The sequence below is a fragment of the Nannospalax galili genome, unplaced genomic scaffold (assembly GCF_000622305.1).
Source record: "Nannospalax galili isolate Female #2095 unplaced genomic scaffold, S.galili_v1.0 scaffold32, whole genome shotgun sequence".
NCBI classification, from domain to species: Eukaryota; Metazoa; Chordata; class Mammalia; order Rodentia; family Spalacidae; genus Nannospalax; species Nannospalax galili.
Genome location: NW_008335297.1, coordinates 3,454,252 through 3,472,677, shown reverse-complemented (window position 1 = coordinate 3,472,677; position 18,426 = coordinate 3,454,252). Strand labels below are relative to the sequence as shown.

General features: G+C 44.4%; 1 protein-coding gene across 3 annotated transcripts in view; it reads left to right on the top strand.

Moving 5' to 3' along the window:
* Nucleotides 1–18,426, top strand: part of Snx29 (sorting nexin 29) — a 524,875-nt gene that overhangs the window by 386,556 nt on the left and 119,893 nt on the right. For all 3 annotated transcript variants that reach the window (XM_008829910.3, XM_029562003.1, XM_029562004.1), the window contains one exon: nt 3,824–3,940. In XM_008829910.3, the coding sequence (XP_008828132.1) occupies nt 3,824–3,940 (117 nt within the window). The remainder of the gene's footprint in view (nt 1–3,823; nt 3,941–18,426) is intronic.

The window sequence follows — 18,426 nt, the reverse complement described above, 5'->3', positions numbered from 1 at the left end:
TTCTTGAAGTTCAGAGAGCAGCATTTCCCAAACTCAAGTGAAATGCCACCTTTTAGAATGACAGGTCTCACTGTGTTGCCTAGGCCTTCAATTGCCAATCTCTCTGAGTGGTTGGGATTACTGAACTACACACATCACACCTGGCAAAATATTGTCATGATGATGCTTTCTCCGATCTGTGAGGTCATTGCTTACCCAATAGGAGTCAGCTTGTAGGCCAAGTCTCCAATCTACTTGAGTATTCTCTTGAAGGACTGCACTGATTGATTGGTGATGTCTGTAACGGGTCAGTCAGTGGGAGAAAGGAGAGAATCCTTGGCTATTTAGTTAGTCTCTTTTGCATGGACATTCAGGTTAGGTGTCAGCCATTTGGAGCTGAACTGGTACCCTGATCACTTGTATATGAAAAGGGACAGGATTACTGCCTTGCAGTGATTTGTGAGCTGGATATGGGGCATTTAGAAATTTGGTAGATGGTGCCCAATGCCTTCATTATTTAAATTTCTTAAAATCTTTCTACCTTTTCACCAGCACAAAAGCTGAAACCCAAGGGATGACTAATGAGCCTTTCCTTTGCCCCATAACTTCAGTTGTGTCTCTTCCCAGCACACCAACTCTGGGGTCCCTTGGGCCTGTTGGAGACTCCAGGCTCTCTTCCTGATTCTTTGGCCCACCTCAGAGCTGTGTCAGCCTAGTACCCGTGCCTCCACTTAGCACCTGTTTTTGACTTTTTTCCTGTGTTATCAAGTGGCACCTCCTCCTTGTACCCCTTTCAGTGTCATAACAACAGAGATTGGAAAGAACCCGAATCTCAAACTGGCCCTGAGCACTGAGGGTGCCAGAGCTCAGCAGGTGACTGCTGGGGACATGAGGCCTGGATCTGCCTCCAGAGGCTGCCTGCAACATGCCCATTAGAGAGGGGACTATTGTGATTCATCTGAACAAATGTCAGAGGAGATGAACTACATGTCTCTTCTGCCACTCCTACACTAGCACTTACAGCCACACCTGGCAAGTGGTTAACAATATGATGGCTTTGCTTTGAGGGACAGTGAGTCTCCCAAAAGCTGTCCCAGTTCCTTCTGTGGAAAACTGTGGCCCTTTTCCATTTGTCTTCTAGAGGCCTTCCTCACTGACCCTGCCTCCATGTCTTCTGACCTATCACAGAAAAGGGGCCTATTCACTAGACTCTACCCTGCTCCAGACCTGCTGCCATATCTGTGAAATGGGGCATCTGGTTGCATCTGTACTATGACCCAATTAGGTGATAGTGGTATGAATCCCCTTTTTGTGATGATTAGCCTCAGGTTCATAGACCTGACCTGCCTTCACTGGAGCATGCTCAGTATTTGATCAGGCTCAGACCTGTCTTGCACCAAAGCCTGAACTCTAGCAGTGGCCTCCCTGCAAGTCCCTGAAGTTCTCTCTGCTAGACAGACTTTTCTTTTTGTCTGCAGGGTGACTTGCTCAGTGTGGTTATGGAGTGAAAAAGACCATTGGGGCCAGTGACATTGCTAAGATACAGAGTAGGGTGGGAAAGAGAGGGAGTATGGATTTATCCTAGGGGCAGTGGAAGCATTGCAGGTATTAAACAGCAGGGTTAAGAAGGCCACTGTGTCAGTTTAAGGGGAATAGGATGGAGGACATCTCCACTCTGAGCCTCAGTCTTATAGTTCCTATGACTGCAGTAAAGAAAGTGGTGTCCTCCAGCCTGGTAACAAAAAAAGGGTAGCTTCAAGGCCTACTTTTAGTTTTGTGACAATGGGATCCATTTGTGACTCACATTTCTCTTCTGAGTCATCTCTCTGAGTCCTGAAGTTGTTTCTAGTTGCACTAAAGTTTCAAAATAGTTATTCAAACTTTAGTGCAACTAGAAACAACTTGGTGAGACCTAAGAAGGTATAAACGGTTTAATATCAGTGGCTGTATTTAGAGCTATACGATATAAGAACTCTTGAGTTTCACAGGTTAGCCTAGTAACAGTGAACATATTAGCTTAATGGTGAAATTGTTTCAAGTTTTGTCTCCTTAGTTCCCTTGGGGTCATGTTCTTCCCACCCTCACCCCATTTTTCAGTGAAATGCAAGTTTTTGTTGGTGTGGTCAAATTACTATTGTGGCTGTAAAAGGAAGCCAGAGTTTTTAAGGAGTTCACAGTGAATACTACTTGAACTTGGAACGTTTTTGTATTATATGTGTTTATGGAGAATTGTTGAAGCATTCTGGCTCTACTGCAAAACAAAACAAACCCAATAAAACTGCATTTTGCTCTTGGAAGTGACAGTGGCATCTATTTAAAGCCATTGGAGGGCCTTTCAGTAGTGACAGCAGCTGTGGCTTTCCTGCTTACCCCAGGAAGCATGCTAGGGTCACATGACTTCCATGTGGAGTATCCACTGGCATTATTAGTGATACTGTATTTGTTGAAGGCAAACAGATTAAGCTTTTGTACAAAAGTAATAAGACAACTAAGGAATATTAATTTTTGGTTTCTGCAAAGAAAAAAGCTGGTGAAAAGTTCATGACTTACTCATTTCCTGTTGTTTTACAACATCTTTATTGCCATTTGTGCTTAGTATTTTACACCTTGGGGATAGAGGGCAGCCATAAGGGGGGATCCGTAGAGCAAGAAAATGGAATCATCAGTGACCAGAATGTACTCTATATGTGTACAAAGTTGTCAAGGAATAAATGGATCTCTCTCTCTCTCTCTCTCTCTCTCTCTCTCTCTCTCTCTCTCTCCCACCCCCCCCCACCTGAAGAAGCTAAGTTCTAGACTGGTCAAATCCAGAAATCCATAGAAAATTGTCCGCATTGTGAATCACTCAGAAAAAAAGAACTATAGGGTGCTTTCCCGCAGTTACCTGAATCATGTAAGTAATAGTTGAGTAGCCTTTGCCTTGGTTAGAGGCTTCCTTATAGCATCTCTATTTTTATTTCTTTGGGATCAGCCAAGCATACTGAATAACTGAGTCTGGAAAGTTTCTGTGGCCCATCACAAGCCTGACCAATTGCATCTGGGCTGGTGTGGTGACAGGATCCTAGAGTCTGACCAGGATCTGCCCTCTATCTGCCCTCTGTTCTGCCCTCCCATCATCTGCATAGCCTGCAGCAATCTCTTTAAGTGCCTAAGTTTTAGGTTGTCTTTCTGGAAGATGGGAGTCATAGCATGTACTTCTTAGAGCTTGCATCACGAAGCTCCCAGAGAGCATGGGAAGGATTTATCCTGCTGTGGAACAGCAGTGACAATGAGGTATTTCTGTTCCTGCGGCATGTGTCACCATCGTCAGCACTGTCCTGGATAAAGCGTGCTCCTGTTCCTTACTTTTCAGAACCCAAGGACTCAGTGAATGAATGGTTACATTTATTCCCATCACACCATTAGCCGGGACATTTATTATTATTAATAATAATAATTAATTTATTTTGCACTACTAGGGGTTGTACCCAGATCTGTGTATATGCTAGGTAAGCACTCTAGCACTGAGCTATATCCCCAACCCCAGCAGGAACATTCCTGACAGGCATAACTCAGATTACAATAAAAACCCCTTTGCTAGAAAACTGCTATTAGTTAAGGCCTGGAAATGGTCTGACAGAGTCATCTTCTGACTAAACTGTGGGCTGGTGGCTCCAAAGTGTTAAAATCAAGTGTGTCAATCTTACCCAACTCAGGGTGTGTTTGCATGCTCTTGGATAAGCCATGCCATGATTCTCAGCCTGTACCTTGCTGCAACCTGGTGGGAAGGAGGATGCAGAGAAGCAAGGATGCCGGTGGGTGAAGGCTGCCTAGAGCCTGACAGTTGCTTGTTTGTTTCTTCCAGGTGGCTGAGATGCATGGAGAGTTGATCGAGTTCAACGAACGTCTACACAGGGCCCTAGTGGCTAAAGAAGCACTGGTGTCCCAGATGAGGCAAGAGCTGATCGACCTCCGAGGCCCCGTGAGTGCTCCCTTCCAGCAGATCCTGGTCCTGCCATCTGCCCACCTTCACTGTGGGCCCACTAAACTCTGCTGCTTCCATCTCACTTCTCATTTGGCTCATTACCTGTGATGTCAGTGACACAGAAAAGCACAGGCTAAAGGATTGCCCATGCATACCCACCATATGATCACTTTCTCTGGGAAGGATGCTGTATGATAGATACAGTCATGCCATTCTACTGCGCTACGTGCTCATTCCACATTCCTTCCTCTCCATATTTTTATATGCTTTTCAGTGACTTAGAGCCTTCCTCTCCATATTTTTATGCTGTGATGCATAGACAAATTTACATGGACAGGAAACAGGCTTGGTTTTGTGTTAACTTGTACGCATGTTGTCTTATGTCATGTTACCTGTTTGCCACTTGGTTTTGTTTGATTGTTTGTAGTTCAGTAATTCAGTTTAAGGAGCATCCCTCATAGACCTAGTTATAGGGACTTTTTACCCACATCATTGACAGTTTGAGTCATGTAATTCTTCATTGTGGGGCTATACTGTGCACTCTGGGATCCCTGATTTCTACTCCAGAGAGGCTAGTAACTGCATCTCCACCAGTTGTGACAACCACAGATGTCTTCAGATGTTGTCTGTCAGGTGTCCCCTGGGAGCAGAGTCACCGTGGCCGAGAGCTACTGATCTAGCTTGTTCATTTTCTTAGCTCAGCCATTCTGTATGGATTGAAACACCCCGTCTGTGATCAGTCATGTGCTTTAGAATTTTGGTTTGTTTCCACTGTCTTACCATTGCAAACTGTGATGCTGTGAGAATTTGGATGCTGGTCCTTGCATGGGTGTACATGATAACTTCATCTGCATTTGAAAACTTACTATGTAAAATGCCAAGTTCTATAGGCAGATGGGTGAGCAATTGACACAGTCTTGTAGCCATTGTCCAGATGAACTCTTACCAGGCACAGCCAGTCTTGTTTCAAGTTACCTATTCCTGCTTCCTCCTTTCATTTTACTTAAATCAAATACTAGGCATTATTCAAAGTTGAGACATCCACTATATGTGTCTAAAAGTAAGAAAATGTAAATACTTTGTCTTTATCATCCTTGATGTCCACTAAATCCTTTATATCAGCAAAGATAACTATTCAAATGTCCAACTATCTAATTTTTATATAAAAATTCAAGATCCATATGAGGTTTATAATTGGTTGATATGTCCCTTGTGTTTCTCATAATTTTTATATTTTATTTATTATTTACATGTATGAGTGTATTGCCTGCATGTATGTTAGTGCATCTGTGTCATGCAGAGGATAGAAGAGTATGTCAGATTTACAGGTGCTTGTTACGGGCAGTTGTTAGCCACTGTGTGGGTAGCTGGGAATTGAACCCTGGTCCTCTGCAAGAGCAGCCAGTGCTCTAAACCACTAAGCCATCTCTCCAGTCCCCGTTTCATATAATTTTTAGATTATGGTAAGATAGACATGACAGAATGTGCCATCCTAACCATTTTAAGCAGATGATTGAGTAGCATTTGGTACCTTCATGTGTTGTGCAGCCATCCCTCCCATCTAGTTCTAGAGCTTTTTCATCTTCTCCCACTGAAATGAACTGATTCCTTTCTCTTCTGGCCTTCACCACCTACCATGCTGCCCTGCCTCATGCTGCCGTGACTACACTTTTGTTGTCTGTGGCCCTCCCCACCTTTTGTCTATGGCTCCCCCTTTTTTGTCTGTCTGTCTGTCTGTCTGTCTCTCTCTCTCTCTCTCTCTCGCTCTCTTTCCCCTTTTACTTATGAAAGCCACTAGGTCATGCTGCTGGTATCTCAGCATATGCTTAGTAGTACTGTCTGACATGCCTTTCTCTTTTTTGCTTTTCTTAAATTGGGCTTGTGTACTCAGATTCCGGTTTCACTGTTGGCAGAACTCTGGTTGGGCTGCATTTCCCATCAGCCATCCCTTGAAGTCTTTTGTCTCTCTTCATGATGCCAGCAGCCATGTTGTCACTCCCTAGGTCTGTTACTGAATTTACTTGAGGTCAGCAGTGCCTCTTCTTGATGTTTTTGCAGTCCTGTGGATGAGAAGGGACAGTGGGTGGTGAGCTTAGGAGTCCTGAAGCTGACCTCGGTTTCCCATGAGTGGGGCAGGTCTACATGATGCTTCTGAATCCCTGCCCAGCTCTGAGTGTTCCAGCCTTTTCCAAGGAGGAGGGGCTGGAGAGGGGACAGTGGGCAGGCAGGAAGTGAGCAGTGGCCCATTCCTTACCATAGGTTCCATTTGGACCTGGATGGTGTTCTTGTGTGCCCTTCACATTGAAAGAGTGGTAGGTGAGCACTGCCGCTGTGGGTACTTACAGAAAGCAGCTTTAGTGCCTCTTTCTCTCTCTGAGTAATGAAAACAGTCAGCTACCTTCACGAAGTGTGAACTGTTGATCTGCGTAGCTGCCATTCATTGAGTGACTATTACCTGCCCAAGTCTGATGACTTTCTTTAAACACAACACTTTGTTTTCTCCTGGTCCTCACTACCAGTGTTATCACTGTGATCCCCACACTGCAGAAGAGGAAGCAGGCTCAGAAGGGAAGCATCTGCCCCACTGCCCCACAGTGAGAATGGCTGAACTGGGTCTCATTTCAGAAACTGAATTTTATTTAACAGTTAATTAAATACCAAGCTCTTTGAATTCTTGGAAACTTTGATTTTACTGTGAGTTGCTTTTCTCATCACTGTGCTAAAACACCTGGCTGAAGCAACTTAAAGGAGGAAAGATTTATTTGGACTTGTGTTTTAAAGGGACGTGGTCCCTGTGGATGGCTGTAGGGGAGGCTCATGGCTGTGGCAGTGGGAGCTTGAAGGTGGCTGGGGCCATGACATGGGCAATGAGGAAGCAGAGAGGCCAGGCTAGAAACCTCAAGTTTCCTCCTCCCACTCAGGGACCGCCCTCCTCCAGCTAGTGTCACCCCATCAAGGCTGCATGTCCTCCTAAACAGCTTAGGGGCTCAAATGTTCCCACACATGAGCCTGTGGGAGGTATCTCACATTCAAACCATAACATTAAAAAGTTAAGTACTTAAAGGGTCAAGAGATGGCTCTGTTAGTAAAGTTCTCAACATGCAAGCCTGGAGACCTGAGTTTGGATCCCCAGCACCCTCATGAAAAGCCAGTGTGGTGGCCGTGTCTATAATCCCCCACAGGAGAGGTGGAGACAGGTCGATCCCTGGAGTTTGCTGGCCAGCCAACCTAGCCAAACCAGTGAACTCTAGGTCCAGTGAGAGACCCTGGCTAAAAAAATAAAAGGTATTGAACAACTGAGAACACCCAAGTCTGACCTCCACACACATGCACACACATATGAACTCTTATTGTACATGTGCATGTACATGAGCACACACATGCAAAGTCAAGTAATTTAAAAAGGCATCCATATGAGTCTTGAATGAAAACAGATCTTCAGATTTTACCCTTCCTTTGGCCCCCTAATTTTCCTACTTTGAAGCAGGATATTTTGCCAGGCTAGGGTTTTTCTTTCCAAACCATTGCACACACCTGAACATTTTAGTAACTAGTCACCTGCTACACTCATTGTTCTGTGTCCAAATCCCCCCATTTAACAATACACCCTAGAGATGTTTTCATTTTACACATAAAGTCTCTTCTGTTTAAGAACAGCATCATGTTCCCTTGGGCAGGCTATCTTGTAGTCCAATGACTAGAGCCCTGCTGATGGATTGTGCACTGTTTCCCATGTTTTGCTATTGCAACTCTCTTAGAATGACATTCTTATGAAATCCTGCATCCACATGGAAAGATTGGTTGGCTGGGGGCAGCTCCAGATTTCTTGCCTTGCAAGATTGTGGGGTTCTGAGGCCTCTTCAACCTGCTGCAGGAGGGCTCAGGGGCCAGTACCCTGCAAAGAGGCCATGATATAGTGGTTCCAGAAATCTGTCTAGTATGCCCCCAAAGAAACTGCCCTCTTTTATAGATGTGGAACCTCTATTCTGAAGAGTTTGGGCTCAATGGACTTCCACCGTGTGCCACACAAGGCCCTCTTCCTCCTTCCACTCTAGCCTTTGTTTCTACTGTTTCTTCTGGAAGGCCAGCTGGGCCTCAGATCTTACCATATTAATCTATCACTCCCTCAGGAAACCTTCCTGATCCTCAGGACAAGGGCAGGTTTTTCTTAAGTATGTTTCTGTATCTCTCTCCCTTCCAGTCTTAACATGATCCCCATGAATTAATCATTGAATGGTTCTCCCTCAGTAGATGCTTGGTGAATGTGGGTTGGCTCATTGAGAGAATGAGTGTCACTGGCTGTATGTTGCAGTGTCCAGATTTTCCCTGGGCCCCCATGACAGGCAGTTTCTCTGTCTACTCTGCTCCTTGCAAGGCCCCCTCCAGGGCTATGAGAGCTGTTGTTTTAGAGACAGCCCTAACTATTTTTGCCTAGAAAGGTGGCAATGGCCAACAGGCAGAGGTGAACAAAAAAGATCCTTAAGGAGCCTGAAGGCCATTGGGAAGAGATAAGAAGGCCATAGGAACTGTACCCCCAGCGGGGAGGGGGCTCTTGACCTTGTCATTACTGTTTCAGACCTGCCCTGGTCACCTCCTCAGAAGCACACTCAAACTTTTTGTCTCTCCTCCCAGTGTCCTGGAGGTCAGGATCCTAGCTGTACTTGGAAACCTGCTTCCTCTTCTCCCAAGTGGAGACAAACATGGCGGCGTCAAGGGCTGCTGCCAATGTGTCAACACTGGTCACATGAGAACAGCACTTGCACATGCCTCTAGAACGCACTCATCCATTGTGTCTTTACCTTGTTTTTATAGAGCAGAAGATGGCTACATATACCAAATGAGAATTAAGAAAAAAGATAGGGGCAGGTAGGGGCATAGTCCTCCATGGACCTGATTTAACAGTATTATACACTTTTTTTTTGTTGTTGTTGTTTATTTTTACACCCACTTCCCAGATAGCACCCTCCCATAGCCTCCCTCTACCCACTAGAGCCCTTATATTCTGATATCCCTGCTACTGTCTGATGTGTTGTCGGCACCCCCAGCCATTTCCCACTACTTGCCCTTCTGGTGACTCTAGTCAGCCTATCTCGAGGACTTTGTTTTAGGAGGGTCAGCTGTTCCTCATCTAGTGGTAATCAGTTGTCAGTATTCCTTTGGATAAGATTTGGGTCTGCTGTTCATTTTCCCAGTTCTATGCTGGGTTACTCTCTGGGAATCCCTTTGGCCACCCTGGCCAACAACTCAAAAGAAGGTATTGCCTGTCTGGCATTGTTGCTTGTTATGTAGCCTTTAGCTATACATATGGACTCTTATGAAATTATATTGGCCCCTTTAATCTTTGGTTATACTTTCCTTTTGGGTGTTTAAGGCCATACAGTTGGTCCAGATAAACCACTTTATTTTTACTCTTAAGGTTGTTTGAGGATCTGTTCCTCAGGGGTCACATGAGCTTGGGAGGAGCCCCTGGCTCCTTTTACCAGTTCTGCCTATGTGAAGATAAGTCAAAGGTCCTGCTTGACCATGTTTGGCTTCGCTTGGAAGCATGGAGGAGATGATTCCTCTGTGTTGACCCTCCTCTTTGTAGACTGGACACTGGTTCAGTTTTAAGCCGAGTTACTCATTTGGAGGAGAAGGAATTGGGACTTGGGGTTGAATTGTTTCCTTCCTTTACTTTTTTTGAATGGAGGTATTTTTAGGACTCCCTATTATTTTCACTCTCTAGTGTAAGTTGTGAATAAATACTGGGGTTTTTCTTTTTACCTTTGAGCGGGGCTTGATTATATCATGGGAGAACAGCTCCTAGTCTGAATAATAAATGGAGAGAGGGAAGTAGACCTTGTAAGATGGCAAGATGAGGAGGCAGTTAAAGTCACAGGGGAAGGACTCCTTAAATCCTAGTCCATTCCCACAGGAGTTGCAAACATAGCCTTCTCTCAAGTGGATGAAGTTGGCTTCCTCTTGTTTCTGTCTCTTTAGTGGGCCCATCTGTCCTAAATCCCATTTCTGGTCACCTCCACTTAAGAAGGAAAGATAGCCTGGTTTAACATGACTTAGGTTTTGTGGGTTGCTATTCTGATACAGAGCCTCAGTCCTTCTGGCTTATCCCTCTGTGCCTTCCCTGTCCCCTTCCCTGCCTGTGTGGTGAAGGCACTGTCTTTTGGCAGAGTGCAGATGGGCACTTGTTGTGTGGTGTATTTTTTAACCTTTCACCCTCAGGCAGCCTGCACCCTTGACCCAGCAGAGCAAAGTGAAGTGCAGAGAGATCTCGTGACTCTTGAAGGCCCTAGGACCATAACTCTATTACTTCGGTTTCCATGCATTACAAAGAAAACTGGAAACAGAAATTAGTAAAGGAAAATGAATTTACAGTTTGGCCAGGCCAGGGAAAGGGCAAAAAGAAATTTAACCTCACCCCTATTCTGTTTCACTTCTGTTGCTGTGATTGATAAAATATTCTGACCAAAAAGCAACTTTAGGGAAGAAAAGGGTTTATTTTGGCTCACAGTTCCAGGCTATAGTCCATTATCAATGGGGAAGTCAAGGCAGCAATTTAAAACAGCTCATCACATCTCACCCACTGTGTAGAGCAGAGAGAGAACATGTGCATCCTTGTTTGCTTCTGCTCAGGCTAGCTTTCTTTACTCTTTGTAGTTCAGGGCCCAGACTAGAGATTGGTGCCACCCGTGGCAAACTGTGTCAGTTAACAATCAACCTTTTGATTGCTCACAAAATTAATGTGTTTAGTTGGCATGCAGGAGGTGGAGCCAAAGCTGACCTCTGTAGAAAAGATAAAATCAAAGGAATAAACCTAGGGACAAGGCTCTGTGTGGCCCTGAATAAACAGGTGGGATCTTCTAGCCCACAAAACTCCAGAGACTCTTTTCTCTTTATAAAATCGGGGATCTTTAAGCCCTAACTTTCATGAGATCAGTCTTTTTAAAAATTTTTCTTTTGTTGAATTTTTGTGTGTTTTATACAGAACATTTCAATCAATCTTTTGGGGGGGGGATCTTTTTGAGATAAGGTCTCCCTGTAGCCCCCAAATGGCCTGGAACTTGCTATATCTAGAGACCAGGCTAGCCTCAAACTCACAGAGATTCACTTGCCTCAGCCTTCCTGGTGCTGGGAATAAAAGCGTGCACCACCACACCCGGCCTAGAACATCTCAATCGGTCTTCATCATCTTGATTACCCTCTTCCTACTGGCACCTCCCACTGGAACTCATATACTCTGTCATTTGTGTTAAGACCCATTGTGTCAAGTTAGTGTCCCCAGACATTCCTCAATGCAAGTTCATCTACTGAGGTCTACTCAACCTATCAAGAGTCCATGAGATCAGTCTTGAATTTAAATGGGAGCTCTTTGGAAACATGGAACCCAAAGAAGGCAAAATTTTCTGAAAGCAGAACAGCAATTCCTAGGAGTTTGTGTAAGAGGTTCTGGAGGAATAAACATGAAAGTGCTGGATGAAGGCTGTGCAGTGTTGTCTTTACTGTAAGACTTCTCAGAGGCTCACACATGAGGTGCCTCCTGTAGCCTCACCATTTAACAACATTCCCAGAAATTACTTCTCCAAGAACATATTTTCTGAGACTTACAGAACTGTTTTCTGAGGAGGGTGAGTAGAAAAAGCTCTGACAGAGCTTGTTGTGCCATTTTGCCCATTTCTGATGCACTGGCTACAGTGAGTTCACAGGTTCCTGCTGTGTCTCAGGAGTTTGCCCTGGCCAGGGACTTGAAGGGTCTGGAGGAAAGGAGACTGCATAGTTCTAGGCCTCTCAGCTTCCTTCACTGCCTGTCCAAGGTCTTGGTTTAAATAGCACTGTTTTCCCAGGCCCTTGGGGCCCCTTTGACCATGGCACTCAATGGCAACAGTAATGACTTACAGCAAGTACCTTGCAAACCCAAGCAACCTTCCTGTTTCCTAGACATCATCTGAGACTTCTGTGGGTGTTCGTGTGTGTGTGTGTGTATCTCAAAGGGGGGTGCAGTTCAGTCAATTTCCATTTAGCCGCTCCCTGTGTGGCATGCTGGCCCCTGATGTGTATATCTGTAGCACTCAGTGCTCTGAGTTATCACTTTGTGTTTGCTTCGGTTTTCCCCTGTGGATGAGAACTTCCATGTGACAGGGACTTTGTCCTCAAGAGTCTTCTCTCAGAGCTTAGAGCATGTGCTACATGAGTGTGACCACACACCTATGGTAGCTATGGTAACACCACTAAGCAGGGCCTTCCATTGTCCAGGAGAGTGCCCTGCTGCCCTGCTGGATGAAAGAGACTCTCTGACACTCCCTACTGTGAGAACTCCCGCCCCAATGTTGAAATGTTCCAGCTGATGGGAGAGAAAAATGATTAACTTCAAATTCAGAGATGAGAGCGATGGAGAAGCCATCCCATATTTTGTAATAAGGTTCACATTAAAATCAAATGTTTCCTTGGGCCTGCCTCTGCATCATTAAAATCTTCAGTGAGACTGACCTCCTGTTGGGGCTGGTGCTATTTAAGGACGAAAGCTTAATAAGAAATATATTTTTCAGCTGGGTGGCGCTTGCCGAATATCTAATGATCAAGCGCCAAATTGTAGTCCCCCAGCAGCTCAACAGTGCTCCAGATTTAAGAAGCTTTTGAATTCAGCACTTGGACCTCCGTGTTTTAATAGTCTACCATCTTGCAGGAGATTATTTTGAAAAGTGCTATTTAAGAGAGGCTACTAAAAATATATCACATAGAGGCTTAACACAGCAATATTAGTTTTTGACAAAAAATGACTGGGGAGATGTTTGCAGGATCCTCTTTCAACTGTACATGCCAGGGAGATAAAAGCCTAGTCTTGTTTATTTATTTATTTTTTTTTTGGTTGTTGTTGTTGTTGACAAACAATTGCCCCAGGTAAACACTTGACTTTGAGCTGAGTGCATATGTGTCCTGGACTAGGGAATTGAACTCTGTCTTTCAGATGGGCCTATGTTGAATTCTTGTTTTGCTCATTATCGTGGGTAGTTGGTTGCTGCTGTGAGCTCTGGGGATGGGGTATAAGGTGCATGGAACCCAGATACCTAAGACTTATGGTTATGGAACTTTGGAAATACATTTTCACTTAGATCGAGGTCATGTGTCTACTGGCAAATCCAACATGCACAAGATTCATTTCAAAGCTAGCTCCGCCTTAGTGCATCCATGAAACCCCCACACGGTACAGAGTCATGGAGATCTGTCAATTCTTTGCTTCATAATGACCACAGTAGAGAGAAGAGGGAGGAATTCTCTGCCCCGGCTTATGCTCCTGTCAATCACTCATGTTTCATTTTGCTGCTTTGCAGAGTGTGGGGCACATAGATCCAGAAGATGTAGCCCTTGAGGGAGTCAAATTACAGAATATGTTTTGTCTGATGTGTGTCTCTCTGGTTTGACTACACTGAGGTTTGGTGTGGAGACAGGCCCATCCAGAACAGCTGGAGTGCTTTCCTGCCACTGATTCTGAGGAAAGATCAGCGAGGATTATCATCATACCCCATACGCTGTCATTTACCTCATCTCTGCTCCAGCAAAGATTCCCACGTGCTTGGGTCAGTTTGCTGCTAATTTCCCACCTAGCAACAAGAGTGACAGACAGCTGTGGTCAAGATGCTACTGGGACTTACAGACCCTAGACTCTTTATTTGCCACCCAAGACCTGCCTGAAAGGTACCCAGGTGCACAGATGTAGGTTATTCATCTGAGTTCCTGACATACTCCTGTTGGTAATGCAAGCAAGCAAGGCCTGGTCTGATCTACCACCATATGATCATGAGAAGTCTAGTCTGATCTCTCAGACTCCATCCCATCTCACCCACAAGTAGCTATTGCCATGGCTGTTGAGTGCTTCCTGGCATGGAGGTTTTTCAGTATGATGTCATCAGTGTAAGAAGGGTCCTGAGACTGAGGACTGGTCTGGCTCACCCTTTCCTTCTAGGTGGTCAGACTGTAGTCTTGCCCCTGACCATTTTACATTTGTCATGCTGAAGTGTGGCATCCTCTGACTTTGCCCATTCCACCTCAAGAATCTTCCCAACCGAGACATGTCCATCCCAGTCCTAATTTAACTTTTTCCATTTCTGCAAAATCCACACACACAGTATTTTCAAGGATACATAACCACATAATTATACTTGTGCAAACCGCTTCCTTTAATAAATTTATTTCACTGTGCTAATAGAGTTCTTTTCTAATTAATTATGCTTTCCTACCAGTTGAATGCGACTTTTTACATTAAAAAAAAAAAGATTCTGTTATTTAAAAAAATCTTTCTTGAAAAAATAAAATCCCTTTCTACTTTCCTTACCTCCAGAACCATCTTTAGCTTGGACTTGCTGGGCTGAGAAGAGAGCAGAGTCGCCAGCATTTTGGGGGCTCTTTTGGGTCATTTTAGAAGTCTTCCTCTCCTCCCTGAGGTGAACATACATGATATAGTCAAGTCTCCTGTGCTGATTCTGCCATGTGCTGCAATGGAGTTTGACTCCTTCAACAGCTTCTCTGGAATCCAGGGCAAATTGTGCATAGATTTGTTTCTGTCTCTTTTCTGGAAGGCAAGAGAGTTAAGTAATGAGATGGGAACAGACACATCTTGCTAAAAGGATCCCTGATTGAGGTGCAGAGCCAAACCCTTGTTCCCTTTGATGTGTCTCTTCTAGACGTGACCTCTACCTAAGAGATGACTGCCATCACAGTATTGCCTCCAGCATTCAGGAACTGCTGCCCTTACCCGATGAGGTCTGTGGAGCTGCTGCTCTGCTTTCCGAGGGAAATGATCTTGTTGACCAGAGCCTGAATGATGTACTCCAGATACCTAGAAACTGAGGCTTGTGTGCGCACCACAGCCAGCGGCTGTGGTTGGAGATGCAGCTGCTGTTGCTAGTTGTGCATTGGAGAGCTGCCTTGGCCAAGGGTCTTGATGAAGTCAGAGAGACCTGAGCTCCTTTGGGCCTTTATTCTTTATTCTGATAAGCTGGCTTTCTTTGTCATTGCATCTGGCAGCATGAGTTTGTAGCCTAGAATGCCTTTGAACTTGTGATCTCCCTGTCTCAGCCTTGCAAATAGTTGGAATTTTAGATCTGGCCACAAAGCCTGGCTGGTGTTTTTTTGTTTTTGTTTTTGTTTTTGTTTTTGTTTTTTTTATTGAAAACAATTTGCTAATACTTAAAGATCAAAAATTGTATTATCATCATACAGAATATAATAAAGCTATTTATGCTAAGCTTTTTTTCTAGAGATTTGATGCACTTTGAAATGTGAAAGAAAATTACTTGTGGTTTTGATGTATCATGAATACTTTTATACAGAAAACCAATCAGATACTGTGAGAAATACTATATTACATTTGTTTAAAAAATAATCTGGCAGACATCAAAGCAGGACAGACACTGTCTTAACCTCCTGCTGCTCCATCCACCAGTTCTGCCCTTCACCAATTCTTGCTGATCCTTTTGCTTGCAGAACTTTGCTTTTCTGGCTTTTATCTTTTAAAATGCATACTTTCAATTTTTTCTGAATAAAAACACAACAAAAAATATATTTGAGGGGGCTGGATAGAGGGCTCAGTGGTTAAGAACACTGGTTGTTCTTGTAGAAGACCCGTATTCGAATCCCAGCACCCATGTGGCAGCTAACAACTGTCCTTAACTCCAGTTCCAGAGGATCCAACAGCCTCTTCTGACCTCCGTGGGCATTGCATGACATGGTGCACTTACCTACATGCAGGCAATACATTCAAACACATAAAATAAAAAGAATGTTTTTAAAAATATATATATTTTGAAAGAATTAACATACAACTTACACATAGGGCAAAGCCTAGGCCCCTCTCCCAGGGACTCTGTTGTGGAGTTTGGTCCACATTCTTCTAGGTATTTTTATTCATGTACATTTACATAGGTGTAAATATACACACATGTAAAATATACTTGTCTATTTTTAGCACACGTGGGATAATTTGTGCTGTTCAGATTTTTTTGAGACTTCCTTCTCTATTCATGAATATGTGCTGGCTTCTCCCTCCCTTTGTGCTTCCATTTCCCCATCTTTCAAGGTCAATAGCCCGTTCTTTGAGAAAGTACTAAGTGACCTGACAGGACTACATCTTAATTTTTTTCCAACATAATTTGGTCATGTACTAGTCTCACAGGTATATTCTTTTGCTTCCTCAGGAGATAATGCAATCCTTAGACATGGGAGTGGTACCCACACTCTCCCTACCATAAGAGGCAGTCTTTATTGAACACATACTATGCAGCACACCCCATTCCAAGTGTTGTATGTGGATTAGCAAGCCCATGAGTTAGACATTGCCATCATTTAGAGAACACCAAGGCCCAGGTAAGATGGGTGACCATGTGCTGTGATTAGTGAGGGAACCCATAGGTCTCTAGCATTTCCAGAGCCTTGCTGTCCTCATCTTAGGTAGGACTAGTACTACTCACCAGGGAGTTGTATGAGGGTTAAACTTACTAGATAATGCCTTAAGACTATCCAAGTAGGAGGAAGAAAATCCCACTGATCACACACTGCTCGCCTCTCCTGCTGTTTTACTTCATAGCATTTATCATCACTTGACAAGGAATTGTTTATTTGCTTCTCCCCAATTTGTCGCTCCTCTACTTGGCTGAGCTCCCAGCACCTGCTACGGGCTATTAAATATTTATTGAATGAGTGAATATTAGTTCCCACTTCTCACCATAGCTCACTCTGATGTCCAGAAAATACTCAGTGAATTTGACTGAAACTTAGTATTCTACCTCAGCTCCCCAAGACAGCAGGGGTCTGTAGATCTGTCTCAAGCTGACCACAGTGTTGTTTTTTTATTTTGTTTTGGTTTTTTTTTCCCACTTGCTGTCTATATAAGGAACTATTATGCCAAGTATCTCCCATCCCTGATTATCCTGATGTCTAAATTGAAATGGTTTCCAATTTGGGTGTGAAATTATCCATCAGTCACAGAACTTGTGCATTTAGGAATTGTTTTCAGAACAAGCCAGTGCTTAATGGAGAAGCTGGTGGAAGAGCAAGGCTGGCAAGTAGAGACTGTTCCTGACCTTGCTCATCAGGGCACACATGGGCAAGGCTGTCCTTGAAAGCTTGTCGAGTCAGCTGGCATGATGGAAGACTCTGGCCCTAGACACTGAGGAGCAAGGCCTAGGCTTAGTCTGTTCTCCAGGCCGGCACTAGCCTTGCTGCTTTCATAACTGGATGCAGAAACTGTACGTGACTCTCCTCAGTCTGTTTTCACATCTATAAAATGGGGTCTAGTAACAAACATTTCCAATATGCTGTGAAGGGAAAACTCCTATTACATGCCCTTCAGGGGCGACAGGGCCTCTACTCCATGTTTTTATCCTCCTTCACCCAGACCCAAGCTGTGGTAGAGATACAAGATAGCTTAGCCATACTGTCTCTCAAAGCTTTCACCCAGAAGTGACATGTGCCAATTCTCTATCTCATTAACAAAACAAGTCCTCTGGGCACACTTGATTGTGGGGATAGGGAGTGTAGTCTTTCTTACCTGAAGGGCAGAGCAGAGTTACTAATAAATAGTCCCAAGGGCTCCAAGGTGGTACCTGCATGCCAGGGGATTGGGAGAATTCAGTTAGTTGACGGGAAAAACTTTTAGTGCCTGGCACTCAGCATGCACTGGGCCCTGGGCCATCATTGCTGGTGGCTGTGGGAACGATGCATATTGGAGACAAAAGTTTGTTTCAGGTTCCAGTTGACAAAACTTTGTCTCATCGATCTGTTCATGCTTTGCACATGAGCTGAATTTCTCAGTTTCCCCAGTTGCAAGTACTAGGCTTCAAAGTAGGATCAAAGTCAAGGCTGACATGTCTGTGTTCTTACAGAACTCACTTTCTCCTCGAGGCAGCAGGATTGAGCTGTTCCCATTGGATTTTCAGTTTCAAGCCTTGCCTTTGCTAGGAAAACTTATAGACTAAAATAAAATAGAATGTGGAACCTGGGAGGGACCTTTGGGTTTGAGGTGTCCTTATCAGTTAGGATGCTTCCAGTGAAATACCAGAGAACATGCCCAAAGAGGTCTCAGCAAAGCCTGCAATTTTCAGACTCTGGAATCACGGAGCTTCAGCTCCACAGTGACCCTGAGGTCTGTGATACTGAATTGCCCATTTGTACACAATTCTGTCTTCACTGTCCCCTGCCACTCCTGTCCTTTTGTGGAAACAACAACAGCTTCAGGGACTACACAGTGGGTTCTCAAAAGAAAGCATGAATCTCAGCTCTAGTGTTGTGAGCAGAGACCTGGAGACCACTGTGGTAGAGCTGTTATAGATCCCTGGACCTCCTGGAACTGGTCTCTATGGCCAGAGTAGGTAGGGCAAGCTGGTTGAATTGAGTTATTTGGTGCCCATCCTTGGGTTAAATCCCCAGTGGGACAATTTTCCAGGAGGCAAGTGGTTGCCAAGCAGCAGCCAGCCGCAGTCCACCCCTTTGTCCTG